General features: G+C 50.5%; 1 protein-coding gene across 1 annotated transcript in view; it reads left to right on the top strand.

Annotated features, from left to right (window-relative positions):
- The first annotated feature begins 8,865 nt into the window (after positions 1-8,865).
- SDK1 (sidekick cell adhesion molecule 1) overlaps positions 8,866-27,279 on the top strand; it is a 504,911-nt gene continuing 486,497 nt past the window's right edge. The window contains exons 1-2 of the mRNA XM_075528195.1: positions 8,866-8,956; positions 9,511-9,670. Of these exons, the coding sequence (XP_075384310.1) occupies positions 8,866-8,956; positions 9,511-9,670 (251 nt within the window). The remainder of the gene's footprint in view (positions 8,957-9,510; positions 9,671-27,279) is intronic.

Genomic DNA, 27,279 nt, shown 5'->3' with positions numbered 1-27,279 from the left:
TTCAAAGTGAGTGGTGACGTGAGTGCCCCACGGAATCCAGGGAGGCTTTCCATGTCCATCTGTGTCCAACTCTTGGCTCTTGGGAGACATCCTTGGCTCCGTTCAAAAAGAACAAACTGAAGCTCCCTGCCACTGTGTCAGTGCCAACTTATAGTGCCAACCCACTGCCCCTGTGGGTTTCTGAGACCACAACTCTATGGGATTGGGGGATTGGAAAGCCTCATTTTTCTCCTGAGGAGGGGCTGGTGGTTGCGAACTGCTACCTTGGGGTTACCAGCCCCGTGCATACCCCACTGTTGCAGCCCCCACACCCTGGGGTTCAGGCACTATTGGAAAGGCCGGGTCTTATTTGTTGGGAGGTCAGTTCCTTGGTACTGAGGACATGTCTGCAGCGATGCTTCTTTTGGGGATGTTTTGCCTTCACATATTTCAACATATGGAACCTGGGTGGCACAGTGGATGGAGTGTGGGGGTGCTCCCAGGATGGAGTATGGGGGTCCTCCCAGGATGGAGTATGGGGTGCTACCAGGATGGAGTGTGGGGGTGCTCCCTGGAGGGTTAGCATACGGGCTGCAGGTGGACTGGGATGGGCAGCAGCATCTGTGCAGATGTATGGCCGCAGCTGGGGCACTTAGTTCTGTCATGTCCTTTAGGGTCTCTGGGTTCCAGAGTCTCGTGGACCAGCGTGGGTTCTGCGTCCAGTGCCGTCACTGTCCTGAGCTGCCTTTTGTTGCTGTTAACTGGCTTTGAGGAGCCCTGGCGTCATAGTGGTTACATTCTTGGCTGCTTACAGCAGCAGTTCAAAACCACCACCTGCTGCAAGGGAGAAAGTTGAGGCTTCCTCCTCCCATAGAGAGTCTCGGGGACCCCAGGGCAGCCTGCCTTGTCCTGTGGGGTCACTGTGAGTTGGAACCCACACGAGGGCAGCAGGTCTGAGTTTGTTTTGGCAGTTGACCCCCAGTACCTGATACATGATCAGTTTTGCTTTTCGTGGGGAGGGGGAGAGGGGTCCCGTGACATAGAGGGTCTGTGTTGAACCACTGGTGTAGCGGGTGGAGTTATGCAGGTCAGCCATTTGAACCCACTAATCCCCGAGCTGCTCGGAGGGAAACAGCACATCTTTCTGCTCTTATAAAGCTTCCCAGCCTTAGAAACTCACGGGCACAATTCTACTCTGTCCTGTAAGGTCCTGTGAGTCAGAATCCACTCCATGGCAGTGAATGTGATGGCGTGCGCTTTACTCTTTAATCGGAAGCACTAAGGGAGTGGTGGGTTATGAGTTCGAACCCACCAGGCGCTCAGAAGGAGAAAGCTGAGGCTGTCTGCTTCCATAAAGAGGCACAGCCTCAGAAGCCCACAGGGGTGGTTCCACCCTGACCATAGAGTCACTGAGTCGGCATCAACTCGATGTCCGTGAGTACAGGTTTTGGTTTACTTCCATAAAAGGGATAAAGCATATCCTTCATCCCAATACGGCATTAGCATAGCGGGAAAGTCACTTATATCGCAGCCCCCCTTGTGTGGTGCCGATATCAATTCCCTATTTATCAACTACCTATGAAGTGATTTACATAAAAGAAACATGGGTGTTTTTTTTCCCAAGTCACTTAATGCTGCGTATTATTTCCTCCTTTGTTGGTTTACCATGGGTTTCCCGGAACTAGAATGGAAGCCCCCGACAGGTGCAGTTTTAATTTTCTTTAAAATCACACCTGCATTTCCATAGGCCTTCCTGGCAGGCATTTAATAAATATTTTGTGCAATGAAAGAATAAATTCCAAATCAATATTTAGACCTCTCTAGAAGGCTGAATAATTGGAAGTAGGAGAGCACCTGTTTGTGCCCTTGGATGGAACAGCTTCTCTGCCATAATAGTTATTGATATTTAAGGCTGTAACTGACGGGTATGAGGGGCTTAGGGAGTTGCAAGCAAATGTGATTTGGATGAAGTTCAAGGCTCGGGACTCTGCAGGAAGGTGCTGCTTTGTTCTGTGGTGAGACATCTTGACACATGCTAGCGTGTGTGGTGTGTTTCACCAAACCATCCACTGTTGTAACATCCTGCGCAGCGCCCTGGTGGCAGAGTGGTTACACATTGGGCTGCTAATCGCAAGGCTGGCAGTTTGAAGCTACCAACTGCTCTGAGGGACAAAGATGAGGCTTCCTACTCTGTAAGGGGTGATAATCTGGAAAACCCAGAAGGGGAGGGCCACCTTGTCCTATAGCGTCACCAAGTGTCGGGATGGACCGCATGGTGATGGGTTTGGCTTGGGGTTTGCAGGAGAGCAAGGAGTCCATGTGGCCAGTGGGTTACGCCTGGGGCTGCTAACTGCCAGGCCTGTAGTTCAAACCCACCAGCCGCTCCCTGAGAGAAAGCTGAGGCTTCCTGCTTCTGTCTAGACCGAGAGTCTTGACCGGCCGGTCACAGGGCCAGCCCTACTCTGTTCTGCAGGGTTGGAATCGGCTTGATGGCAGTGAGGGTTTAGTTGTATGCCTTCATGATGGGCGGGGTCGGGGAGGAACAAAAAGAAAGTCAATCCCTCACAAATAGGTTTGATGAAGTAGTCGAGGCCATTGGCTGTATTACATTGTGACCAGCGTCAATGTCCCTGTAATACTCTGCGGGTCTCAGAGGGAGTCTCAGAGACGTCACCTGTGTTGTGGACCTCCGTGGGGTGGGCATCTGTCTGTCCAGGCTGAGTGCCTGTCAGAGGGTTGGCGGCGCCCGCCGTAGGAAGTGTGCTTCTCACGGCGTCTGTTTTCACTTGAGATGGTGCCTGATGGACAAGTGGAGGCCCAGACCTGGCTCCTTGGCAGCTCCTCTTGAGAGTGAGTGATGGACGCCTGCCTTGCCAGCAGGAACAACTGACAGCGCTTGTTACGCGGGATAAGACGGAAGCTCTCAGGCGAGCATTCCGACTGTGCAGGATATCATCCCCATCACCCCCTGCCCTGGGGTCCATCCCCAGTCCCAGCCACCCTCCATAGGGTCTCCGAGGCTATCCCTCTGGAGGGGAGGGACCACGGACAGCCTCGTCTCCCTCCTGCAGAGTGCCTGGTGGCTTTGAACTGCAGACCTTTCACACTGCCAAGGCTCCCTTTCCATGTGATGGAGCTCCGGAATGTCTCAGATGGGCTTTCAGCTTGCACGCTGCTGCTGCTACCGCCACCCTTTCCGACGCCAGCACTTGCTTGCTTTCTTTTGACAAAGCGCCGAGAAGATTCACTGTGACCTGAGCGGGTCTTTACAACGCTCCTTCCGTCCCCAGCCTCATATCCGTGGGAGGCTGGACTTTGCTCACGGTCTTCTATCAAAACAACATATTGCAAGGGATTAAGACATGAGAAGCAGACATGAGCATCAAGTGGTCTTTCATTAAGCCAGACACGGATTGCATCTGGAGGGGAAAACCTGCAAAGCAATGCCTCTCTTCTCGATATTTTTTTCTTTGCTCTTGAAAATATAGTTATTGTTCATAAGCTGGTTTTGCATGAACCTGTGATGACCTCGGTATTATTTTTAAGTGAATCGATACACGATCTTAAAGTTCACAGTTTTATTTCTAATGTGGTCAATAGAAGATCGAACTCCCAGAAGCAAGCTTTTTGAAAGTCTTTGGTATTTTTCCCCCTCACAGAAGTTATAAAGCGGACCCAGGACCAGAGCATCTCAATGGGTGCGCTACAAGAAGGTTGCTGTGTGATGGGAGGTTAGGCGTGTGAGCTGCTCATCTGGGAAAGGAGGCATAGGAGGCAGGGCCGCTGCTGAGGTAACAAACATAGTTTTAGCAGGAGCATTGGGATTTGAACCCAGGCCTTCTGGTCCGAGCCCTGGCTCTGAATAGCCATGTTGTTTGAGTCCTCTGTGCACATCAGCCCCTCACAGATGGACGTGATTGGAAAAGGGAAGGTGTGTTTTAATAGCCCTTTTAGGTAATTACAAATCCTCTTCTCGAAATTAAGAAACAATTATGGTTGCTAAATTTGCTGGAATCAATAGGCCTTATCTGTCCGAACTTAAGTTGTTCTAGGGCTGTGCTTTTCTTGGTCTGCTAGGAAGTCATGACCATTAGGGGTCTCTTGGGTGCCAGTTCTTCTGCCAATAAGCTTGAGCCGTGGACTCGCCGGAAGCCGGCTTCACCCTCGGATAAGCCAGGTCTGGCTTTCTTGCTTCTGCTTCGGGCCTTCTAGCTTTTTATGTGATCTGAGCTGATTTTGAGGATTCTCCGGGAGACTCCTTGAAGGAGTAATGCTAGTGATTTCTCATAATGTTCCTCCTGACTTGGCTGGTCAGGTGTTCTCGTTACAAACCATAAAAATGACAAGGTAGTGGATTTCTTGCATGGGAATAGGATATCGGAGAGATAAAAGTGTCATTTAAATTTGGAGAAATGGGGGTTGCTTTTGTCCCACGGTGTCTCCTGATTATTAGCTAATATCCTAACATAGATAATTAACCTAAAATATTATATGCATATCCTAAAATATGAGTTAATATCCTAACATAGCACAGGGCAGGATCAACCCAGGGCGGAAAACAACCACTTACATGTCTGCTGTTTCCATCACAGCACGATAGAAAAGATACTGGGATCGCAGGGTAGAATTTTGCAAGACCAACAACTTGCTCATGGCCGAAACTTCCCTGCACACCGAGCAGTAGGTTTGGAGAGGCCCCTGTTGGCACAGCCGGTTCAATAGTAGGAAACTAACTGTAAAGTCACAGCTTCCGGCAAGCGCGCCTCTGACAGTCTGACAGTCTTGGAAGCAGAGCACTTCTACTGAGTCCTACAGGGTGGCTACGAATGAGAATCCGCTTAAGGGCAGTCGGCTGGGAGGTTCGATTCTATCCTTGGATGTCTTGAGTTGGAAAACACCGCATCAACCACATTTGTGGAGAGAGTGATGAGGAAACTCAGTGCCGTCAGCCAGGCACGGAGTGCAAAACAGACCACCCGCTGTTCATCCACAGGTACAGCCTGAGCTGAAGAAACGGAAGACAAATCCATGACAGCCCAACCCCCACATGAGTCCAGCCCAACTACATGTGGAGAACACGGAAGCGTCAGTGTGACACGCCGGGCAGTGATGATTGAAGAGCAGAACATCGTACACGAGGAAAACAGGAGGACCTTACAGGGGCAGGAAAAGAAAAGAGGGAGAAGCGCAAAGCATTGGCCTGAAGGGACCATGGCATTTGCTGTTGTGTGTGGAGCCACCACAGTGGGTGGAGGAAACGATGATGTCAGAGAGCTAAGCAGGAAAGGCCAAAGGCAACTGGAGGAGACACGCAGCGCAGAGCATTAGCATGAGGGGTGCAAGGACAGGTTAGAAGAAGGTGCTCAGCGTTTCTCAAGCGCCCGGATTAGAACTAAAACACAAGCCTCGAGTTGCACTGTTGAGTGATGCCAAGGGCCAAGCATTGAGTGACACCGAAGCATCAAAAGAAGATGACAGGAACCCACAGCGTTGCCGTGCCAACAGTCACTGGTCCACGTTCAACCTCTTCAGGAGGCTGCTTATGAGCAAGACCCGGCGAGCCTGAAAGAATGCAATTGAAGCTGCTCTGAAGGCACTGGTGAAAATCAATGCCTGGGAATCGATGGAATACAAATTAAGATGCTTCAACAAACGGAGGCAACTCTGGACATGCTCACCCATCTATTCTATTCCAAGAAATTTGGAAGGCAGCCATGTAGCTAAGCAGCTGGACAAGATCCACACTGGTGTCCATTCCAAAGTAAGGTGACCCAGCAGGTGGAATTTGTTGATGTCACACACAAGTCAAGTTTTACTGGAGATAATTTTAAAATTCGTGCAGCAGTACATCGATAGAGAACTTCTAAATCAAGGTGGAGTTAGAAGAGCGCATGGAGGGAGAGAAATCCTGGTGGAGGTGAGATGGACCTTGGCTGAAAGAAGGGCTTACCAGAGATGTTAATCTGTGTCGTAGTGACTACACAAAGGCCTTTGACTGAGTGGGTCATAACAAACGGCAAGCATCGAGGAGCATGGGGAGTTTGGAATGCCTGTGCTCGCGAGAAGCCTGTACATGAGCTAAGAGGCAGTCGTCCCAAAAAGGGAGGACCAGGTGGTGTAGGCAGGACCGTGTGCGTCAGGATTGAGTCCATTCGCCGCGCGTGCTCAGAGCGCATGCTGAACAAGCAATCTGAGACGCGGACTGCAGGAAGAAGATCGTGGCTTCAGGGCTGGAGGAAGGCTCACGAAGAACCTGTGGCATGCAGAGAACAGCTGACACCTTGCATGCTGAAAACCAGGAAGACCTGAAGCACTCGCTGATGCAGATCAAAGCTACCACCATCCTATGGGACACACTTACAGAGAACAACAATCCTGACGCTGCACGGTGAGCAGCATGGGGTGCATGGATAAAAATCCAAGTCATCAAGGATTCAATTGCCCCACGTTCTATCAACAGCCCACTGAAACAGAAGTCTAGAAATCAAAGGACGGATATGCACACTGCGCTGCAGAGAGCTCTCTGAAGATCAAGGACTGCAGCCTTCAGTACAAACTACGACTCAACGTACAGGAGCCGGAGACCCTCACCACTGGACCCACAAATGGAGAAACGATGGACGGGGTCGAGGACGTCATCCTGCTTGGACCCCAAGTCAAAGCCCATGGGAACAGCGGTCAAGAGATCAGGTGACGCAGTGCATTGGGTAAATCTCTACAGAAGACCCCTTCAGTGTGTCAGGGCTGACGTGCGCCTCGCCCAAGCCCTGACACCTTCCCTTGTTGCTGTGGTCAGGTGTCATTGAGTCAGTTCCCACCCATCACGACCTGATGCACAACCGAGCGTAACACCACCCAGTCCTGCGCCGTCCTCACCCTCACCCTCACCCTCGTCCTCGTTCCTGTGCCTGAGCCCGTGGTTGCAGCCACAGTGTCCGTCCATCTCCTTAAGGGCCTTCCTCTTCTCCCCTGCCCCTCTGCTTTCCCAGCATGCTCTCCTTCTCCGGGGACTGTGGATGCTGGGCATCGGATCGAGAAGACTGAAGAAGAATCCATGCATTTAAATGGTGCTGGGATGAATATTGACCATACCGTGGGGGCCAAGGGACAAAGGACTTCTTCCCGGTCTGTCTTGGAAAAAGCACTGCCAGCGTGCTCCTTAGAGACAAGGATGGAGAGACTTACACACCGTGGACCTGTTGTCAGAAAGATCAGTCCCTGGAGAAGGGCATCTTGCTGGTCAAGTACCTCTCTCACTCACTGCCACTGAGTCAGCGCCAACTCATATGGGCCCTACCGCACAGGGTAGAGCTGCCCTCGTGAGTTTCTGAGACTGTAACGTCTTAGGGAAATAGAAAGCCCTGTCCTTCTCCCCCGGAGCATCTGGTGGTTTCAAACTGCCCACCTTTCAGCTTGCAGCGCAGTGCATGACCACTACACCACCAGGTAATGGAAAGGGCGGCAGAATCACGAGGAGGGTCCTCAGCGAGATGCATCGATGGCCACTTTGGCGGCAACAGTGGGTTCTAGCGCAGGAACAATGGTGAGGATGGCGCCGGGCCGGGCGTGGCCCTGTTGGGTTGTGCACTGGGTCAGGACGAGTGCTTAGTTGTCGGTCTGAGGTCATTGTTTGCACGGTGCAAACAATGAGCTGGACAGTGAACGCGGAAGACAGGAGCATCGAGGCATTTGAACCATGGTGTGGGATGAGGAATATTGAACACCCCACGGACTTCCAAAAGAAGGGGGGAATGCAATTTAAAACGACTAGTGAGAGATGGGTAGCTTTGTGTTCCAGTTATGACAGGATATGGTTATCAACGCAACGGTACCGTATATAAACTACGTATTCAGCCCAGAGAAGGATGGCTGTGCCCCAGTTTAATGTGCCACTCTAGTGTCAATAGGAATATTGTTAATATGCTAATCACTGTTTAATTTGTTAAAGACAAAGCCATTGATGTAAAAGGCCAGTTTAGCGGCCCCACATGTAAAATATCAAAACTTTGAAGTCAACCTACGGATCCTTGAGCAGCTTGCGACGATTCCGTCTTTGTGTTTAGCTCGGGGCCTCTTGGCTCTGGTAAGCGCGGGGCTGCTAACCTGGAGGTCAGTGGCTCAAGTTCACCGGATGCCCCATAGGGCAGAGATGAGGCTGTCTGTGCGTTGCACTGACTCGATGGCAGCAGGTTGACTGGGATGGCTTTAGAGGCGTCTTGTCTGGGTTTAAGCACGAGGTGCCTGGAGCAGGCTCCTCGATTTCTCTGCACCACTCGCTACTCCTCTGTAAAAAGGATATAAGCACCCACGTATCGCTGAGGCTTTAATGGGAATTAAGTGAGCTGATACGTATCCGAGGGTAAGTCAGAATCCACGGGCACAGACCCATGGGAACGTGCACTGAATGGGAATATCAAAAGGTGAAGCTATAATTTCTTGGTCTCTCTCCATCTTAAGGTGCGTTAAGTTACCTCCTTCTCCCTCACCAGCCCCTGGTTCCCTCCACACCCCATGGTATGTGCCAGCGTCCATCTGTGTCAGGGAGGTGGCTCATTCTCATAATGCATCCCCTTGTAGGAAGCCCTGGTGGCACAGTGGTGACGCATCGGGCTGCGATCCGCATGGTCAGCAGTTCAAATCCACCAGCAGCTGCTCAGGGGAAAGACTTGGCTTTCTACTCCCATCCACAGTGACAGTTTCAGTCAACCCACAGGGAGTTGATGGGAGTCAGCATTGGCTCTGTGGGGGCGAGCTTAGGGGTTGGTTTTGTATGAAGGTCCTAAGCGCTTCTGGCTGTACATCCTGTTGAAAGTTGCCGAAAGAAACTGTTTAGCTTGTGAAACTCAAGCTGGCTTGTTGTCTGTTCACCCGTGTGTGCTAATCTCCATGACGCTAGTCTCTAAAACAACAGCGAACCGGGAAGGCCCTCTGGGGACATTAGTCACACGTCGCCTAGATATATTATCTCCCAAAGCGGGTGACACAACCCCTGGAGGGGCCGCCGGAACAACCCAGGGGGTGCTGCAGAAGCAGATTCCTGCGCTGGGACCTGGATTGTAGGCTGTGCTACAAACGTTCGTAGAATTGCCAGTGGGGCGCTGAGTAACCTTTTTTCTAAAAAGCAGGCTTGGGAATCTATGGGCCTCGATTGTGACTTTGGAAATGTAAAGGGGCTTCAAAAAAATTCATGGAAACATTCCCTTCTCTTTCCGATGAACTTTCCGTAGCCCCTCTAGAGGGCCCAGTTAAAAGAAGGGGCATGTTCAAGAGGGGCTTGCCCTGCATCCGCGTGCATAAGCCGACATCCGCATATAGCAGGGGCCATCGCCCAGCAGCCAGCTTTCTGGAATAGGTAGTAGCCTGCTTCTGGGGCTCAAGGGTCATTTGCTATATAATTGGGCCAGCAGGCCATCCAGTGTCCTGCTTTGTTTTTAAAGAGATTCTTTAAGCAATCGAGTTGTTAATTGGATGAAGGCAGTTTGTATTTGTGCTTCATTCTGTTTCTTTTTCTCCCCCCCCCCAATCTCACAGGTGATGTGGCCCCCTATTTTAAGACAGAGCCCGGGCTGCCACAGATCCACCTGGAAGGGAACCGCCTTGTGCTCACCTGCCTGGCCGAGGGGAGCTGGCCTCTGGAGTTCAAGTGGATACGGAACGACAGCGACCTCACCGCCTACACCAGCGAATATAAGTAATGGCCGGTTTGGAAATACACTTTCTTGGGCATCTCTGTTTAGGGCACTGGGGTGGGAGGGGCTGCACCTCTGGGGGGCTTGCATTTCTTCCACGCTAGGGACTACGGGCCCCTGCTTTGAGCCTGAGATTAGAATGTGGCTCGCTCTTCTGATATAGGCTGTGTGTGTCCCTGGGCGTCTGTCATTCTGTCTGTAAGAGGGTGGTGGAGAAACAGGCATCCAAACTCACATCTGTCCAGTCGATGCCGACTCAGAGTGCCCCTCCAGAACGGAGTACAATGGAAACCCTGAGGGTGGTGCAGGGCCAGGCCGGGTTCCCTTGTGTCGTTCCAGGGGTCGGAATCAGTTTGGGCTGCCTCGACAGCAGCTGTACAAACACCACCACTGCTACTGCTGCAGCACTCGCTCCCAGCCACGGGGCTGATGCCGGCTCCCCGAGACCCTGCAGGGCCGGGGAGAACTGCCCCTGCGCTTCCTGGACACGTCACTCTGCACAGGAGCAGAAAACCTCGTTTCTCTCCTGCGGAGTGATGGGTGGGTTCAAACTGCCGACCTTTCAGATTGCAGTCCAGCAAGTGACCACTCTCCTAGTTGGACTGGAATGGAAAGGCTGCTCTCACAGTTGGTTTATCTCTGAGGGCAGCAGGGTCCGTTGGCGATGACCACATGAACGTGGGTATGCAGAGACCTGCGGAAATTTTTTTGGTTAAAGCACACAAGATGCTCTGGGGGTGGTACAGTTAGGCACTCGGTTGCTAACTGAAAACCCGGTGGTTCAAACCCAGCAGCCGCTCCTGGGTAGAAAGCTGAGGCCATCTGATTCCCTAAAGATCTACAGCCTTGGAAGACCTTGGAAGCACTTCCGCTCAGAACCATAGGGAGACTGGGATCGATTTGACTGGGCACTGACACAGCACGCATATTTTGATAACTGGTAGCCAGCATTTAAGGATGGTGACGTTTTATATTAGAAACCTCTTTGTAGGGCTCTCTGGAGCAGTCCAGGGAGTTGCCGCCCTGGTGGCATAGTGGTAATGTGCTGGGCAGCGATCCAAAACGTCAGCGGTTTGAAACCACCAGCTGTTCAGAGGGGGAACAGTGGGCGTTCTACCCCTGTTAGAAGTTGCCTTCTGGAAGACCTGCACAGACCGGTCTGCCCTGCCCAGTGGGGTCACTACGAGTCAGCACCCACTCGGCGGCCGCGAGTTTGCTTTTTCCTCCATCAGTACCTGCCCTGCAGACCCACGTGGGGCTGACTGAGCAGCGCTGCCCTCTGTGGAGATGACGGAGGGCTGGCTCCCACCAACTCCTGCCCCTTCCTTCTTGCTCCTCGTGCCCAGCCTGCTGAGTGCAGGGCCGTTGTCCACTTAGCTTCAGGGACACGGCTTTGAGGAGCCTCACCGGCAGAGCAGCTGAGCTGTGGGCAGGGTGTCATGGCAGGGAAGCTGCCCTGAAACCCTGCAGAGGCGGCGTGAGCATCCCGGCCCCACCATCTATGTGGAGGAGGGTCAGCTGCACGTCTTGCAGTCAGGGCTCCCGGTCTTACAAGCATGGGTTTAGTCCCACCAGTGTGTGATTCAAAGGGTCTCTGCCAGCCGTGGAGGCTGCAGACGAGTTCACGCCACAACACGTCTGTCGCAGACTCGCTGTTGTTAGCTGTCGTCGGTCGTCAGCTGGCACCTTGTGCAGGAGAAGGAGCCCTCGCCTGGTCCTCCGCCGTCCTCACCAAGGGCCTTGTGTTGGAGCTTGTTGCAGCATCGTACTAGTCCCGGGTCTTCTCTTTCACTGGCTCTCTGCGCTAGCAAGCCCGACGCCCTTCTCTGGGACCTCTCTTCCCGGGCAACATGTCCAAAGCACGTGTGGTGAAATCTCTGGCTGGACTCTGTCCAGGGCAGCAGACTCGCTTGCTCTCTGGGAAGCCCGGGGTTCGGGACGCTCCGTGTTCTTTGCCAGCGCCCTAGTTCAAAGGCCTCGAGTCTTCTCTGCTCTTCCTCATTCGGTGGCCAACTTTCACACGCGCGGGAGGTGAATGAAGCTACCGTGGCTTGAGTCGGGCTTACATTCGTCCTCAAAGCGAGGCCCTTGCTCCGCAGCACATTAAAATCAGTCTCGTGCAGTTGATTTTCCCAATGCCACGCGTCCTTTGATTCCCCGGACCACCGCTTCCATGCTCTGACTCATTAGGGCACCTTCCAAATAAAGGATAATCAACTCACTGGCTTCCGAGGACATCTGTTGGGCTAGTGAGATTCAAGGCGTGGATGCCAGGTAGGCAGGTTAATGGCGAGAGAGTGGGCAGGGGTTTTGCCAGGGGCATCTTGGTAAGATATTCTGGAAGGACACAGGTTGGTCAAAAAGGGCTTCATTGCAAGAGATTTCCAGAAGACAGGAAGCTGCATCAGTCAGGAAAAGGCCAGGGCAGTGCCCTCGTCTGGCCCTCTCAGACTCAACGAAGAAGCAGGCCCATGACTGAGTCCCTCTGGAATATCCACGCTGCCCTTTGTTGATGATGTGGTGTAATTCAGAGCACGCAGAAGGGGGCGGGGCGGGGTGGGGGATGGGAACACAGACATGTGCAGACCAAGAGGACACTCTGTGGAGCACCTGTAGCTGCACATCCTGACATGCTTGTGTCCTAAAGGTCTCCATGATGCGGTAGCCCTGCTCCTGATTTATCCGAGTCTCTGAGCGCTAGCCGCAGGCAGACCTCACCTGTTGGTGCTGAGGGATCCTCTGAGAGAGCAGAACTGGTACCCAGAGTTATGTTTTAACACTTGATGTTGTTGGCCCTCATGGCATGGTGACTATGCATTGGGCTACATGCACAAGGTCAGCAGTTCAAAACCACCATACTACCAAGTTACCGCTACATCTCATGCTATTACTTTCATAACATAACATGCTACCTCCATACCAGCACCACATTGCTTCCCTACGGATACTATGTTACTTCCTCACCAGTACCGTGTTACTTTAAAAATATATACATATCAGAGTAATAGTATATTAAGAAAACATCCCAGCCCAGTCCAGATCAAGTCCATAAGTCTGATATTATACCATATGTCAGTATTGGCCCATAAATTCCTCTCAGACTCACGCAGCCACGCAATAGCACCAAATGCAGGAAGATCACAGGCCAGTGGGTGGGAAGTCTTGTGGATCCAGTGGCAGTGGAATAATCTCAGCACTGGCAGGGGTCTCCATGTGGCTCTTCTGGCTCCAGGGCTCTAGCGTAGCTTCATGTGTCTAATCAGCAGGAAAACGAAGCAGCATCTCATGGTACTTTGATACCATACCATATTCCTGCACACTGATACCATGCCGCTCCCGTACCACACACCCTTATTTCCATACAGGCGTCATGATGCATGCGGGAAAGATTGAAGCTGCCGCGGCCTTCATGTGCTTGGGTCCCCAATCGATGTGGCAGTCACAAAGTCAAGCAGCCTATGGAAGCTTCAGGCAAGGGGTCAAACAGCACGTTGGGGGCAATCTGCTGCACAAGCTCTCTTTCAGAGAGTTGAAAGGTAAGGCTGTGCTCTGAGGATGATGGAACCCGTGGGTTGAGGCCGTGGCGTTCTCAGTCCTCTCGGATGCTGTGCAAGCTGGACACAGAATGAGGAAGACTGAAGAAGAACTACTGATGGATGCTGGAGAGCCTGTGAACTGGCGGGAGGGACACCTGTCTGGCAAGTCCAGCCAGAGCACTCGTTAGAGGCCAGGATGGCGGGACTCTGTCGGCTGTACTTTGGACATGTTCCCAGGAGGGGCAGTCTCCAGAAAAGGCCACGATGCTTGGGAAAGAGAAGGTCACTGAAGAGGAAGAAGATCCTCCCATCCTGAAAGAGATGCACTGGAGATGTGCCCTACGCTAATCGTGCCTCGTTAACATGGCAAAGACAGCACATTCCCACACGGGATTCTGACCACAGGCCCCCAGGTTAAGGGTCACGGCGTGGTTTGAGTGTTGCCCAGTGTAATCCCAGGACCTCCCGTTACTTGGTAATTCCCATTCTGCATTGTCTGATTCTATAACAGGTAACTTTTCTTTCAATGACACTCCCATCTCATTCAGAGACACACTGATTTTTTTCAACATTCATAATACGTTTGTATTGTTTTGATTAACTATAATTAAAGTGACTATGCATAGCAGAAGAAATTTATCCTAATACTTAGAATCAGAGGGAATTCACTAAAAGTTCATTTTGTGTATGCGCGCGCGTGTGTGTGTGTTTCAGAGAAGTATGATAACAATAAGAAAGTATCTTTTAGGCCTGGAAAATGCTAGAATAAATTTCTGTGGGAAGATAGATTTGATAACAAGCGCAATGGATTAAAAAAAAAAAAAACAACGGCCTGAAAGTTCTATCATTAAAAAAGAACTCCTTTTCAATAAAAGGATAATGAACTTCTTCAAGGAGCCCTGGGGATGCTCTCTGGTAAGCATTGCACAAGGTCATGGGTTCAAATCCCCCATCTCCTCTGAGAGGAGGCGGAGGCTGTCTGCTCGCATAAAGACTGACACCCTCAGGAACCCTCTCCGGATTTGCCAGGTGTCAGCATCGACCTGAAGGCAGTGGGTTAGCTTGTTAGGTTTTAGAATGAATTTCTTCAGCGAAGATATCAAAATATTGATTATATGTGTGTATGATATTACATATATCATATGCACAAACACATGTATAGTATATGTATACATACATATCAACATATGCACATATACTTATAAGCCCGTATGTGTATATGATATTATATACTATATACACAAACAGATGTAGATAGTATATGTATACATGCATACACTCACACATGTGTGTATAGTATGGTATATATTATATGGGTATGTGTGCATATGCAGATATGTGTGTATGTGTGTGTGAATGCCTAAGGATGTCCTGGTGGTGTAGTGAGTTATGTGTTGGGCTGCCTTCCACAAGGTTAGCAGTTCAAAACCACTAGCTGCTCTGTCGATACAGGACAAGGTAGAACAACCCGTGAGTTTCTGAGACTGTGAATCTCTACAGGCAAAGAAAGCCTCTTCTTTCTCCTCAGAAACCAATGGTGGATTCCAACTTGTCACCTACTATGCCGCCAAGCCAGCACAGATAGGGAGATCGGTAGACTGGCGCCAGCTATGTGACTGTATACATATCCATCCACCCACCCACCCACTTATATAGTGATGTATGAAGCTCACAGGAAATGGAAGGAAAAGATAAGCCCACCAAACTCCCTGCTCTGCAGTTGATCCCGCCGCACGCCGGAAGCCCATCATTCCTCAGTGCCGAGCATGCTTGCTGTTGTGAGATCAGGCGGCATGACTGGATGCTGTGACCTCAGGACACTGTGGTCTCCTTTCAGGACCAGTGTCTGCGGGTCAATTTCTAGGACAGTAGAAATGTGGACAGATAGTCTCTCTCTGTTTAAGAAGAAAGACAAGAAAGTGTGGCTGAGGGGAAAGCTGCTTTTTCCTCGTTGCTTGTAAAAAGACAAATGCTTTTCTCAAAATCAATAAGGGCCATTGACCACCCACGAAGAACCTCTCTAAGGCATGAGTAGCACCTGGAGGAAGAAAGCCCTCGCCCACCGGGAGCTGGGAAGCAGATCCTCGATGGGAAGTGTGGGTGTACACGATGCCAGTCTTCTGAAACCCTTCTGGTTTCAGTAAAATTTCATTAAATATAGCTATATGCAAATGTGATGGATGGAGTGGTCCTAAGTCTCTTCTAGAAATAGAAACAAGAATACCAACACGTTTTCAAGCTCCTGTGAGTAATGACGGGACTCTTTTCCCTTCTAGGTGTTCAGTACACTAAGAAGCCATGGCAATTAAATGACCTTGCTTTGGTACATAAATACACAGGGGCTGGAGCCAGAACATGCTATCCAGAAAAGAATCATAGACAATAAAACGAGCATTCAAACGGAATGGCAAAATCAATTATTCAATAGTTAAAAAGAACCATGCAGGATAGAAGATCATTTTACAGCAAACACCACAATAAATTTCAGATACAGTCAAGAGTTGAGTATAAATTTAAAAAAATTTTTTTTACCTAGATGAAAACGTGTGGGCTATTGGAATGATCTCTAAATACCCAAAGGCAACGCGTAAATGCACTTGAAAGAAATATACCCCAACCAGAACAGCCGTACAGAAAATTACAGTATCTCTTTGCTCAAATAATCACCATAACAAATTCAAAGGCAAACAACAGAGAAGGAAAATGTTTGCAACCAAACAGACATATGTGTGTCCTCCAAGAACAGTGCCGGGGATAAAAAGATTTCCTCCTCCAGGTGGAATGCAATGTCAGGAAGGAGGGGCACAGGGCAGGGAGGAGAGCCTCATTCAGCCAGTAAACTTTCTAGATCCCTGGAGCGCAGTCCCACTGGGAACTTCTAAGGAAACTTATGCATCTCAAAGCTGTCTCCCTAAATGATGAGAGAAGAAACTGCTGAGCTCTCAGCTCCCACACGATGGATGGGTGTGGATGGACCCAGGACCCAGGGCTGTTAACTGTCACTTCTGGTCAGCACACGTGTGATCCTAGAGCTGGGCATCCCAGCTGCGCTGAGAACAGTCACCAGGGCAGGAAAGCAGATGGGTGAAGCATGCCTTGAGGCCGGGTGCCCCTGAAGTTGCCAGACTGAGGCCTGCCAAGGCTGCATGGAACTGAGGGCCAAGCAGTGGCCCACACAGCAACAGATGGTCCCCGAGAGATGTTAACATAGAGCCCCCGAGACTCACCAGGGCTGGGAATCTGTGTGGTCAAGATGATCAGACTTGGAAAGTCTTAACTCTACTGTGGGAGTGGCTACTGACGTGTATTTATACCTCGATGGCTGTAGCTAGAATAAGAGTCTCCTGTGAGCAGTTTCATATGAATACCACTTGGTAAGGTGAGGACATGTCTGGAAAAACTGGCAGGAGTAAATATGGCAAACCTGAACAGTCTGAGCTCCGTTCGAGACGGTGAATTCGTGAACACTGAAAGGGGGAGGGGCGCAGACTTCCAAGCATCATAGGAAGATGGAACCGAAAGGCAATGGGATGTTTGCCTGTGCACTTTCTGAAGTCCCCTCAGAAAACCCTTCCCTCAAGGAAAACCACGGGGGCCTGTGAAGGGAATCGTCTTTCTGAAGGCTCAAGGAGGTGCCCCCAGGGTGGCCCAGATTCTCCCACGGCAGCAAAGGAGAGCACGTTTCTAACTCAGCAGAGGCGATTTCAGAGCAGAGAGGAGGCCGTCCCCTCGTCCCTCGGATGTCTCGCAGGCTGAGTGCTGGCCAAGTGCCGCGAAGTGACCCCCGTGCACTCCGTTGGTTTGTTTCAAGGTCACAAAGCGTTGGAATCGACCCTGTGGCAGCGAGTGCCGCCTGCGCATCACGTTTTGTCGACATGCGACTGTGGCATGTGGGGCATGAAATGGCATCATGACACATTGGAAATAGCGTGAGCTGGGCCGCAATGTGACCCAGAGACGCAAAGCTAGAGCAGGCCGTTGGGAAACAAGAGTGCCTGTAGATTGGCTGGACCCACAGCAGCGGCCACGGACATTCAGTGTGTTCAAAACAGAAACGTGAAGGGCAGGAACGGGACGTGCAAGGGAGCAAGATGTGTTTGTGGATTCGAGGAACGGGACCATTAGCCTTCCCAAGTGACTTCATTTACCTCCTGCAATTGCCCGGAAAGGGAGGAAAGCCATATGGTTTCCAAAACAGGGGCAGCAAACGCCTGTGTCCAAAGTCAGCACGGGATGAAAACGCTCAGCAAACCAGGCGGAGGGGAGGGCTTCCTCAGTCTGGGCAGGGATCTGCACTCAAGACCGATCCGACGAAAGCATCTTATCCAGTAGAGAAATACGGAAACACCCTCCCCCTCACACACACACACCCCGATTTCAAGGACGTGTCAAGGACACCTTGTGGCAGCACTTTCTCAAGAAGGCAAGAGAGAGTGTCTCAGAGCAAGCACAGATTCCCCAAGTTTGGGAGGGATGGAAGAAGACTATCTTTATTCACGAGTAACCAACGTGTGGCTGTGTAATTCAGAAGGATCTACACTGAAAGAATGGCAATCAATAAGGGAATTGGGCAAGATTACCGGATACATGAAAGATATATTAAAGTCAATTGTGCTTTCCTGCACTAAATAATCAAATGGAAAACCGCTTTGCGCAAAAATGACATTATTTCTGGTGGGGGCAACAAACCAAGACATTCTCAGGTTTGAATCGCATGAGAGGTGAGCAAAATTCTCTAGGCTGAAACTGCATAATGTTATTGGGCGAAATGAAGGACACCCTGAATAAATGAAGCGCGATGGGTTTTTTTGGGTTCAGAAACTCTGTCCTCCAGATGTTCACAGCAACAACCAGAACCACCTCTGCCTGCTGGGGAGCCCCTCCCGGCAACCAGCCACCCTTCGGGAGCCCTGGTGGCCTAGTGGTTACGAATTTTGCCTGCTTTTCTCACACACACACACACACACACACACACACACACACACACACACACACACACCCCAGCTCTCCTGGAGAAATAGACAGGGGCTTCGACTCCCATCAAGCGTCTCGGAAACTCACAGGGGCCGTTCCACCCTGTCCTTTAGGGTCACCATGAGGTGGTGCTATAGTTTATTGTGCCAGCCTGGCCGGTAAACACAAGTAGGATTAACTGAAGGGCAGAGGGACAAATGGCTTGCTTGTTCTGTGCCTCAGTTTAAAGGGGTACACTACCTGTGGGATGCCTAGCATGTGGACTGTGTCGCTGTGAGTTGAGGTCCCTTTAAGCCCACACGATTGGAATGTTCATCTCTGGAGCTGGGGACTGAAAGTTGATGACAGTTGGGGACCTGCCCTGCAGTTTGCTGCCTGGGTATATATAGCCCAGCTCTCTCTACAGAAGGGGACTAGTAACTGGCAGCTCTCAAAAACTTGAAGGACTGCTAGTATCTCACTGCTTTATAACTTAACTGTTAATTTCTTGTATTATCTATCTGTATATTATTTAACGGTTTATTTCTTGAATTATATATCTATCTTTATAAATGTATTTATATATAATTACTAGCAATCTGGTTTGTATCTCTAGGGAACCCTGTCCAATACAGGTGGCATCGACTCGATGGCAGTGGGAGTTTTGTTTTTAGTAACCCTATAAGGCAGAGTAGAACGTCCCCCTTTTGATTTCCAATGTTGTTTTCTTTATGGGAGCAGAAAGCTGCAGGTTCGAACTGCTGACCTTGTGGTCTGCAGCTGCATGAGGAACCTGCTCCATCACCAGACTTCTAGCAAAGATGTTGGTTCTATGTCTCAATGAACATAGACTGAACCGCCTTCCCGGGAGTGCTTTGAAAAGTGTCGGCTGAATGTCAAGTTCATAAGGAAACCCGAAGTTGCCCAGACAGCTCAGCCAGGCTCTCAGGAAGACCTGCCCCACATCGCGGTCAGACTCGCCCCGCATCCACAGTCAGCTGTCGTACTGGCAGGGGAATCGGCAAAGTGATCGGTTTAGCCGGAGTCCAGATATGGAGCCATGCCCGTGCAGACAGCGGTGATCAATGGAACTCCAGTCTGTGAGGGGGACGGATCGCCCTTTGCCATCAGAAAGTATGCCATTAGGCTTTTGCTCATCTGGTCAGGAAAGAGGGAGATTTGGATAAGAGCTGCTTTCGTCATCATCCAGCCCGACTTCTTCCCAAAGGCTTAGGTGCCCAGGTTGTTCCTTCTCGATGTCCAGCTTGACTCTTGTTATCTGGTGCCCTTTGCTAGTTCCAACTCACAGCGACCGCAGTGTACAATGGAGTGGAACACTGCCCGGCCCTGGCCATCCTCCCAATCATTGTTCCATTTGAGCCCATGCTTGAAGGCACCGTGCCAATCCATCTCGTCGAGGAGACTGCTCCTTCCCCCTGTCCTTCATTCATAGGAATTCCCCTCCATGGTTCACTCATCGTTGGTCCTATTCTGTGCAAGCTGCGTAGCTAACTCAACAGCGGCAACGTCCACTACAATCCAGTGCCAGTGAATAAGGCTCGCCTCTTTCACTGGAAGTAACTCGAGTCCCCTGTAGAGCCCCGAGCTGCTCACTGATTCAGCTGATCGTCTCCTCTCCCAGCGACGAATGACCTGAGATGCACTGGGCTGGAAATCTGGCCACAAAGTCTTCAGCCAACTGCTGGCCTTTCTTGTAAGTCACAGACCATACGTATTTAGGAGAACCGGAATTCTCAATGAAGCCTGCCCTTTCAGGCATCCCACCAGGAGTCCTTGTGGCACCGGGGCTACAGTTGGGGCTGTGAACTGAAAGGCAGCAGTTCAAAACCGCCCGCTGCTCTAAGGGAGAGAAACGGGACTTTCTACTCCCGTCAGGAGTTTCAGTCTCAGAAGCCCCAGGGGAAGTTCCACCCTGCCCTGCCTGTGGACGCGAGAAGGCATCGCCGCACCACTTGCCCGCCAGTTTGGGCTACCGTGTTGCGTGAGAAGAACAAAGAATTACTGCATGGCATCCCATCAAGCAAGGTGGGCACCAGGGTTGAATCCTTTCGCCAAGTAACTGGAGGAGCTGGAGATATGAAGAAGAATACAGCACCAGGATTGGAAGGAGGCTTATTAACAACCTCCGATATGCTGATGACACAGCCTTGCTTGCTGAAAGTGAGGAGGACTCGAGACACTTGCTGATGGAGACCGAGGACTGCTGCTGTGTTAATCCAGGTCAACCGGAACAACGACTCCAGGGACAATCACGTGTGTACCAGAGGGCTTATTTAAAAGAGCAATTGTCTATTGAGAAAGCATCCCAGCACAGTCCAGATCACGTCCATAAGTCCGATATTATCCCATGAGTCTGGTACTAATCTATAAATTCCTCTTCATAGTCGCACAACACATGTAATGCCCCTGAATGCAGGAAGGTCTTATGGATCCAGTGGTGTTAGAAGCATCTCGGCATGGGTGTGGGTCTCCACGGGGTCCTCCAGCTCCGGGGCTCTGTCAGTATAGTTCCATGGGGCTTGTCAGCAGGAAGATCAAGCAGAGGGAGAGTGTGCCCCACCTGAAGGGCAGAAGAGCAGAAGTCCCAGAATCCTCAGAAGAAAGCTATCCCCACACAGAGGCCTCATTGGCTGTGACCTGATGGACAGGTTAGACTCCACCCCTCCGTTCAAGTTGACAGTAGATTATGTACCTGCCACAGCTGCCTTCAATACGGGCTATGACAATGCAAAGAAAATAAAGTCTTCACAACATCACGATGGAGAAAGGACTGAAATTGTCCAGGATGTCATTTTGCTTGGATTCACTCACCATCAGTGCTATGGAGGCAGTGGTCAAGAGAGCGAACGATGAATCGCATTGGGCGAGTCTGCTCACAAGACCTCGTCCGCCTCTTGAAAGGCAAGGATGTCACTCTGAGGACTCAGATGCACACGTCCGAAGCCGGGGTATTTTCAGTGTCCTCATACGCATGTGCGAGTTCGACATTGACCACGGAAGACCAACGAAGAATGGGTGCATGAAGGGTGGTGCTGGAGGAATCTGGAAGTACCACGGACTCCTAAAAGGACACACATCTGTCTTGGCAGAGTGGCCAGAGTGCTCCTTGGAGAGAAGCAAAGGATGGCATGGCTCTGTCTTCCGTACTTTAGACGCATGGCCAGGACAGCTCAGTCCCTGGAGGAGGACACCATGCTTGGTAACGTGGAGGGGCCGTGGAAGACAGAGGGCTGACGTGGTGGCTGAGACCCTGCGCTCAAACAGAGCAACACCTGCGGGGATGGCGCAGGGCAAGGTGGCAAGGTGGTGGCTTGCTCTGCTGTGTGCGGGTTGCTCGGAGGTAGAACTGACTCGATGGCACCTAACAAAAGGCATCTGGTTCCCTTGTCTTGTCGGCTGTGGAAAGGGGGGAAGCAAACAGCAGGGTGAAGGGCTGGGCTACCCTCATGGCCTTCCAGGTGGAAGTAACTTCCGTGTACTTCCCAGGGGACTGAGGTATGTTATTTGCTTGAGATCCTCAGCATCCTCATGGTGTGTCCCCCCCCAAAAAAAAACTGGTGCATGATGTGTATTTATTTCTGGCTTTGGTTTGATTGTCTTTTCGATTGTGCGCTCTCAGGCCATCGAATGATCATTTCTGGAATGCCTCTATTACAGAATTCACATCACTGGTGGCTGCTTTTTTACATTCTTAGGGAAGATGATTTATGTGTCGAGATAGGCCTTCTGGCCATTTGCCCCAGGACAGAGAGCAGGCCCTATGCTCCCTGTGAAGATTCACGGTCTCAGAAAGCTCTGCAGGGTCACTGAGTAGAGATCGACTGGGCGGCAGCAGCCTTTGGGTTTGGGTCGTCGAGGAGCCCAGTTGACCACACTCGTCCAGCCCATGGCTCACTGTGGGCAAGTGCTTCCAAGTGGGCAGACGGAAGCTTCTCATTCCTGCTCGCATCGGCCACGCCTGGTGCTGGGAGCCCTCCTTCTGGGGTGCGGGGACAGACGAACACAAGCGTTTCCCGCACACTTTATCTCCCGCGACACAGGGGCTCCAAACACCATGTTCCTGGAGATGCTGGCTGTGCCAGGAATGACGCCAGCCGGAAGGAGTGCAGAGTCCTTAGCTCTGAAACTCAGGGCCCTCTTCCCTAACGGATTTAGGAAACTCTGCACTTCCTGGAAGAGTGGGGAATGTTTTCTCATCCCGGGCTTAGCAGGCCGACCCGAGTTGCTCTGGTTGTTGTTGATTCCCCATGTGTCTGCAAATGTGGGTTCCCGGATTGGTGATTTCAGTTCCCGCCTCTGATTTGACCAGGAGCAGAGGGAAGGTGTGGAGAAGCCGTGATTCCACAAACGTGGGAAACTCACAGACCTGCCTCCCAGGACATGATCTGTGGGGCCATGTCAAAGCTAGTGCTTGAGATGGTGCACCGGGTCCTCAAGTCAGGAAGACAGACTATACAGACGGACTCACCGTGGCCTGGTCACTGGGAGAGGCTTGTGGGAACTGGGCCTCCTCGGGATCCTGTTGCTGGTGTTCGTCATCGTCTGTCTAGTCTTAAAGCCGCTGCTGCCACCGCTGTAGATCTTTCCCCTGTCTTCTCCTTATTGTCTTCCTCAGTTTAATATTGACTTTGCTGTCAACAAAATGTAAGTGGGAAACTTTTACACATAGCAATGTCCTCATTGACTGGCTTCCATCTTTATTGTTTAGCAAATTCGTGAACTCGACGACTTTAACTCTTTTTAAAAAAACCTTAATCATGAGTTGGTGAAGGCTTATAGAGTGGATCATAGCTTTACATTCAACAAATCATGCACATTTTGATTCAGCTCCTCCATTCCCATCCCCTCAGGGTGCTATGGGTTAGCCCACTGTGTTAGGCAGGGTTCTCCAGAGAACGACACCAGGACACTTGGGTTAGATGGATGGATGATTAGATACATAGATGGATGGATGGATGGATGGATAGATAGATAGATTTATACAGCGAGACAGAATATAATAGCTAATTAGTCCACACAGCAGTACAGAGGGCTCAGTTCAAATCACGTTCATGGAACAGTTAATCTACTGGAAATCCTTCAACTCACATGGGCTAATTGGTCCAAGGTCAAGGAATCAGACAGTGGAGTCCTCCCTCGGGCAAGACAGGCAGAGTCTGGCTGCAGGCAGCAGTTGGAAGGTAGGTTAGCAACAGTCGGTAGCATGGGAGTTTAGTGAGGCAGGCCCCGATGGGATCTCAAACTCAGGCGATGTGTGGTAACAGGATCCACCAGCCTCAAACCCAAGCAGTGTCTGAGCCAGGAGCATGGCAGAGGTCTCGCAGGAGCCTCAAGCTCTAGTGACACGATCTGTGTGGCTTGGCCCCCAGGTAGCGCAGCTCACTAACTCAAGCAGCAGCACACTGATCCAGTCACCAGGGAGGATGAGTAGGATGGGAGGCCGGCCATCTTTATTTATTTCTGTCGCCCCTCGAACTCTGCCCACATGTTCCTCTTGGCCTAGTTGGCACAATCAAGCTAACTGCCCCACCCAGTTTCTCCCTGTATCCCCTGCTTCCATGATGCCTTCTTTCCCACCCCCCTGAGCTCTGTCCTTGGGTGCAAACTGCCCTCCCGATCTTCAGCTGTTGAGTCTCCTAACTTGGAAGTGAGGAGAGGTCTAAAGGGTAAGAACCATAGGCTCATGGGTCCCACAAGTCTCTAAAGAATTCAAAACATAACCATCAGCTGCCATTGCCTAGAGATCTATTGGTGAGCTAGACACACCCTCAGCCTTGCCTGTATGCTTCTTTCTTTGTTCATTTAGGTCTGGATATTTCATTACTTCACTTACAGAAAAGGGCAGCTATAGACTCATTCCAGGTTTGATTATTGTTAGCTTTAACACTCTCATATAAGACGTTTATAAAAATAAAATGGAAATCTTAATACTTTTCATCTCGTTCAAAAAAGGGAGGTGGGTGTGGCCATTCTAGGGAGGATAGAAATGACTTACATGTTCTGTTTGTTTATTTTCTTGATTTAATGCTTTTTTGACTCTACGGATAAGAATGGGCTTTGGGCTAGGATACAAAAGCTTATTATGGAAAATTGTTGTTTATCTGCATGCAAAATGGATGGCTCACATCAAGGTAAAATTCAGAGTTTGTGCTTGTCTGGTCTGTAGCGAGGTAAAATGAATGCTGCTCACCGTGGCATGTATAAGGCAAGCCCACAGCTCACGTCTCGTTTGACGGAAATCGAAGATGCCTGCTTATGGATGGCCTTGTCCTCCTTTCCACAGATAGCTGTGGAGATGTGGTTTCATCGCTGTGAGCCACGATGGGCTCACTACCAGGGCTCACTCCTGCCAGGAAGAACCTTTATAACGGGACATTGCATTTTGTCACCGTGGTGGCTGATCTTCACGGTTCAAGTTGACACGGATCCCTTTGTCCAAATTATTCTGTGCCTTCTCAACCATCATTTCCTAGTGGTTTCCAAGAAGCCACGTTTCTTCAAAAAGAGATGGCTCAACCAACCGGTAGTCATTTAGAGATTTTAGTGACCATACTAGTAGTTAGTAACTTAAAAATTTTTTTTTTCAGCCAATATTATGGCTGTGGTTGGTGGTGTCGAAATGTTGAAGCACTGTATCAGGGGACGCTGGTGGCACAGTGGTAACACTTTGGGCTGCTAACTGCAAGGTCGAAAGTTCAAAACCACCAGCTGCTCCTTGGGGAAAAGAGGAGGCTTTCTACTCCCATGCAGAGTTACAGTCTCAGAGACCCAGAGGGGCAATTCTGCCCTGTCCTGTTGGGTCTCTGTGAGTCGGCATCAACTTGATGGCCGTGAATGAGTGCTGCCTCAGTTGTATCAGTAGTAGTAGTTGTGGTTGTTGTTGTTAGCTGCTGTCGAGTTAGCCCACACGCATACTGACCCCCAGTACAATAGAAGGGAACACCCCCCCACACACACACACACACAGTCCCGCACCTCCCGCACATCCTTACGGTGCTAAGTTTGATACCATTGTTGCAGCCACGTCGTCACTCCCTCCTGTTGAAGGCCTTCTCTTTTTCTCTTTTTCCACTTGCTGAGCCCCCATTTTACCATACAGGATGTCCTTCAGGGATCCATCCCTGCTAACTGTATCAGCGAGAAGTCTTAAATATAAGCCACAGACTCAGACACTGGCAAACAAACACAGAGGCTATTGAATAGAGATGGGATGGTTGCTGAGTAGAGTTTGAATGCAGCTGATGGCTGTTGAGTGGATCTTGAATGGACGTTGAGTGGCTTCTGAGTGGATCTTAAATGGATATTGATTCTCTGGGAATCGAGAGACACTCTGGAGCTTGAGTAGAACCAGAATTCCGCTCCTCCACCAGCCACACAACTCCCTTGCAGAATCCGTCTTGTGAGGGTCTGATTACTGACCTTGTAGGACTCTGGATGTACCGCCGTGAGCCACTATCAGGGTTGACCTTGGACACACTCGCACCAGCCTGCTGCCCCTCACTCCTCTGTCCCCATCCACTGTCTCCCCACCACCTGAGTTCCCCACTTGCTTTGTACCTGAAGCTGGAGAATTAGTCATCCTGATCACCTGTGTCCCCCATGTGTGTCCACAGTGCCCAATGTCCAGGGGTACCTGCAGGTGGTCTTGCCAGCTTTTAACTTGGCATAAACACTGGTCTCCACTGAGACCCACGGGGCGGGAAGATTCCCCAGGGTAAGGTCCCAGAACCCCAGGCTGGCAAAAATGCCCTCTGTCCACCCAGGGGCTAGTCACACATCCGCCGGCTTTTTCTAGAGAAATGTGCTCCAGTCGCAGGGCCAGCTCAGAGCTGGTGTTTTGTCCTTCTCACCGAAACCAGGCCAGCAGTGAGAAACCAGCTGTTCCTTGGGATAAAGATGAGACGCTCCACTCATGGAAAGAGTTTCAGTCCCGGAAACCCCCAGGGACAGCTCTACCCTGTCCTACTGGGTCGTTCTGAGCCGGAATCCACGCCATGGCGGCCGCGCTGCTGATAAACTGCGGCTGGGAACCGGGTTGCCTCCAGTGGGATGCTGGCTTGGCCCGTGAAATACAAACATTTCCTGCTTTATTTATTTAAGATAGGAGCAGGCATCATTTGTGTTCTAGTGGCATATGGTGCTAAGATTTTATCCTACTTTCCTACAAAGGGCCAAGATACTTCCTCTGCCTGACAATGTGTGTTTATAAACAATGGGCTCGCCTTGACTAGTCCCATCTGTTAGGTGAGCACCATGTGTGCAGCAAGTGCCCTGGTCTGTGGAGGAGGCTTGCAAACCTCCACACCCGCTCGTGCCCCGCCCGTGGGACATTAGACAGACAAGATAGCAGAGACAGCATATGCCTGATACTCAGCTTCTGTGCCTGTGTCTGCCTGTTGTTGGAAAGCAGTGGTGTTTTTGTGGATTTATATGCAGAATGCTGCTGGAAATTCATAAGAACTTAAAATCTGTTCAGGATCTAGCCCCCAAAAGCAGCAAATAGTAGCAGGATAGCAGTTGAAAAGGGGGGCTTCCAAATGATCCTGGGGAAAATCTCTTGATCTTTTAATTCCATATTTCCTAAGAACTTTTGACGCACTCCCCCCATCCCCACTGTGTGTTGATGTGGGATAAAGAAGGGGCCGTCCACTCCGGTAAAGACTTGGGGTCTCAGAAACCCACAGGGGCAGTTCTGCCCTGCCCTATAGGGTCGCTCTGAGTCCGAATCGACTCGATTCAGGGAGTTTTTTCAGAAGGTGGCTTTGCAGCGAGACAAATACCCTTGGCCTCCTTTCAGCCTCTGCTCCTCTGGCTTGTGCCACTGCGTTTCCTGAAACTTTTGCTGACTTTGTCTTCACCTAACCTCAAGGCGCATCTTTATCATAATTACAGTATAGAATAATCAAGACTGCTCAGCCCCGAGTCTTGATTGGTAATTTACATGCATGGCATTGACTCCTTGTGTTCAACTGGATGGCATTCTGATTATCTATACCGATTATTACTATTACTATTTTGGTTGTTTGTCAAGGATGAACTCATCCTCCGCAACGGGCATAAGATTTCAAAGAGGCACACTCAGCACTATTAATTTTTCTCTT

Source organism: Tenrec ecaudatus, chromosome 12 (assembly GCF_050624435.1).
Source record: "Tenrec ecaudatus isolate mTenEca1 chromosome 12, mTenEca1.hap1, whole genome shotgun sequence".
In the NCBI taxonomy this organism is placed as follows: Eukaryota; Metazoa; Chordata; class Mammalia; order Afrosoricida; family Tenrecidae; genus Tenrec; species Tenrec ecaudatus.
This window is presented reverse-complemented; position numbering and strand designations above follow the sequence as displayed.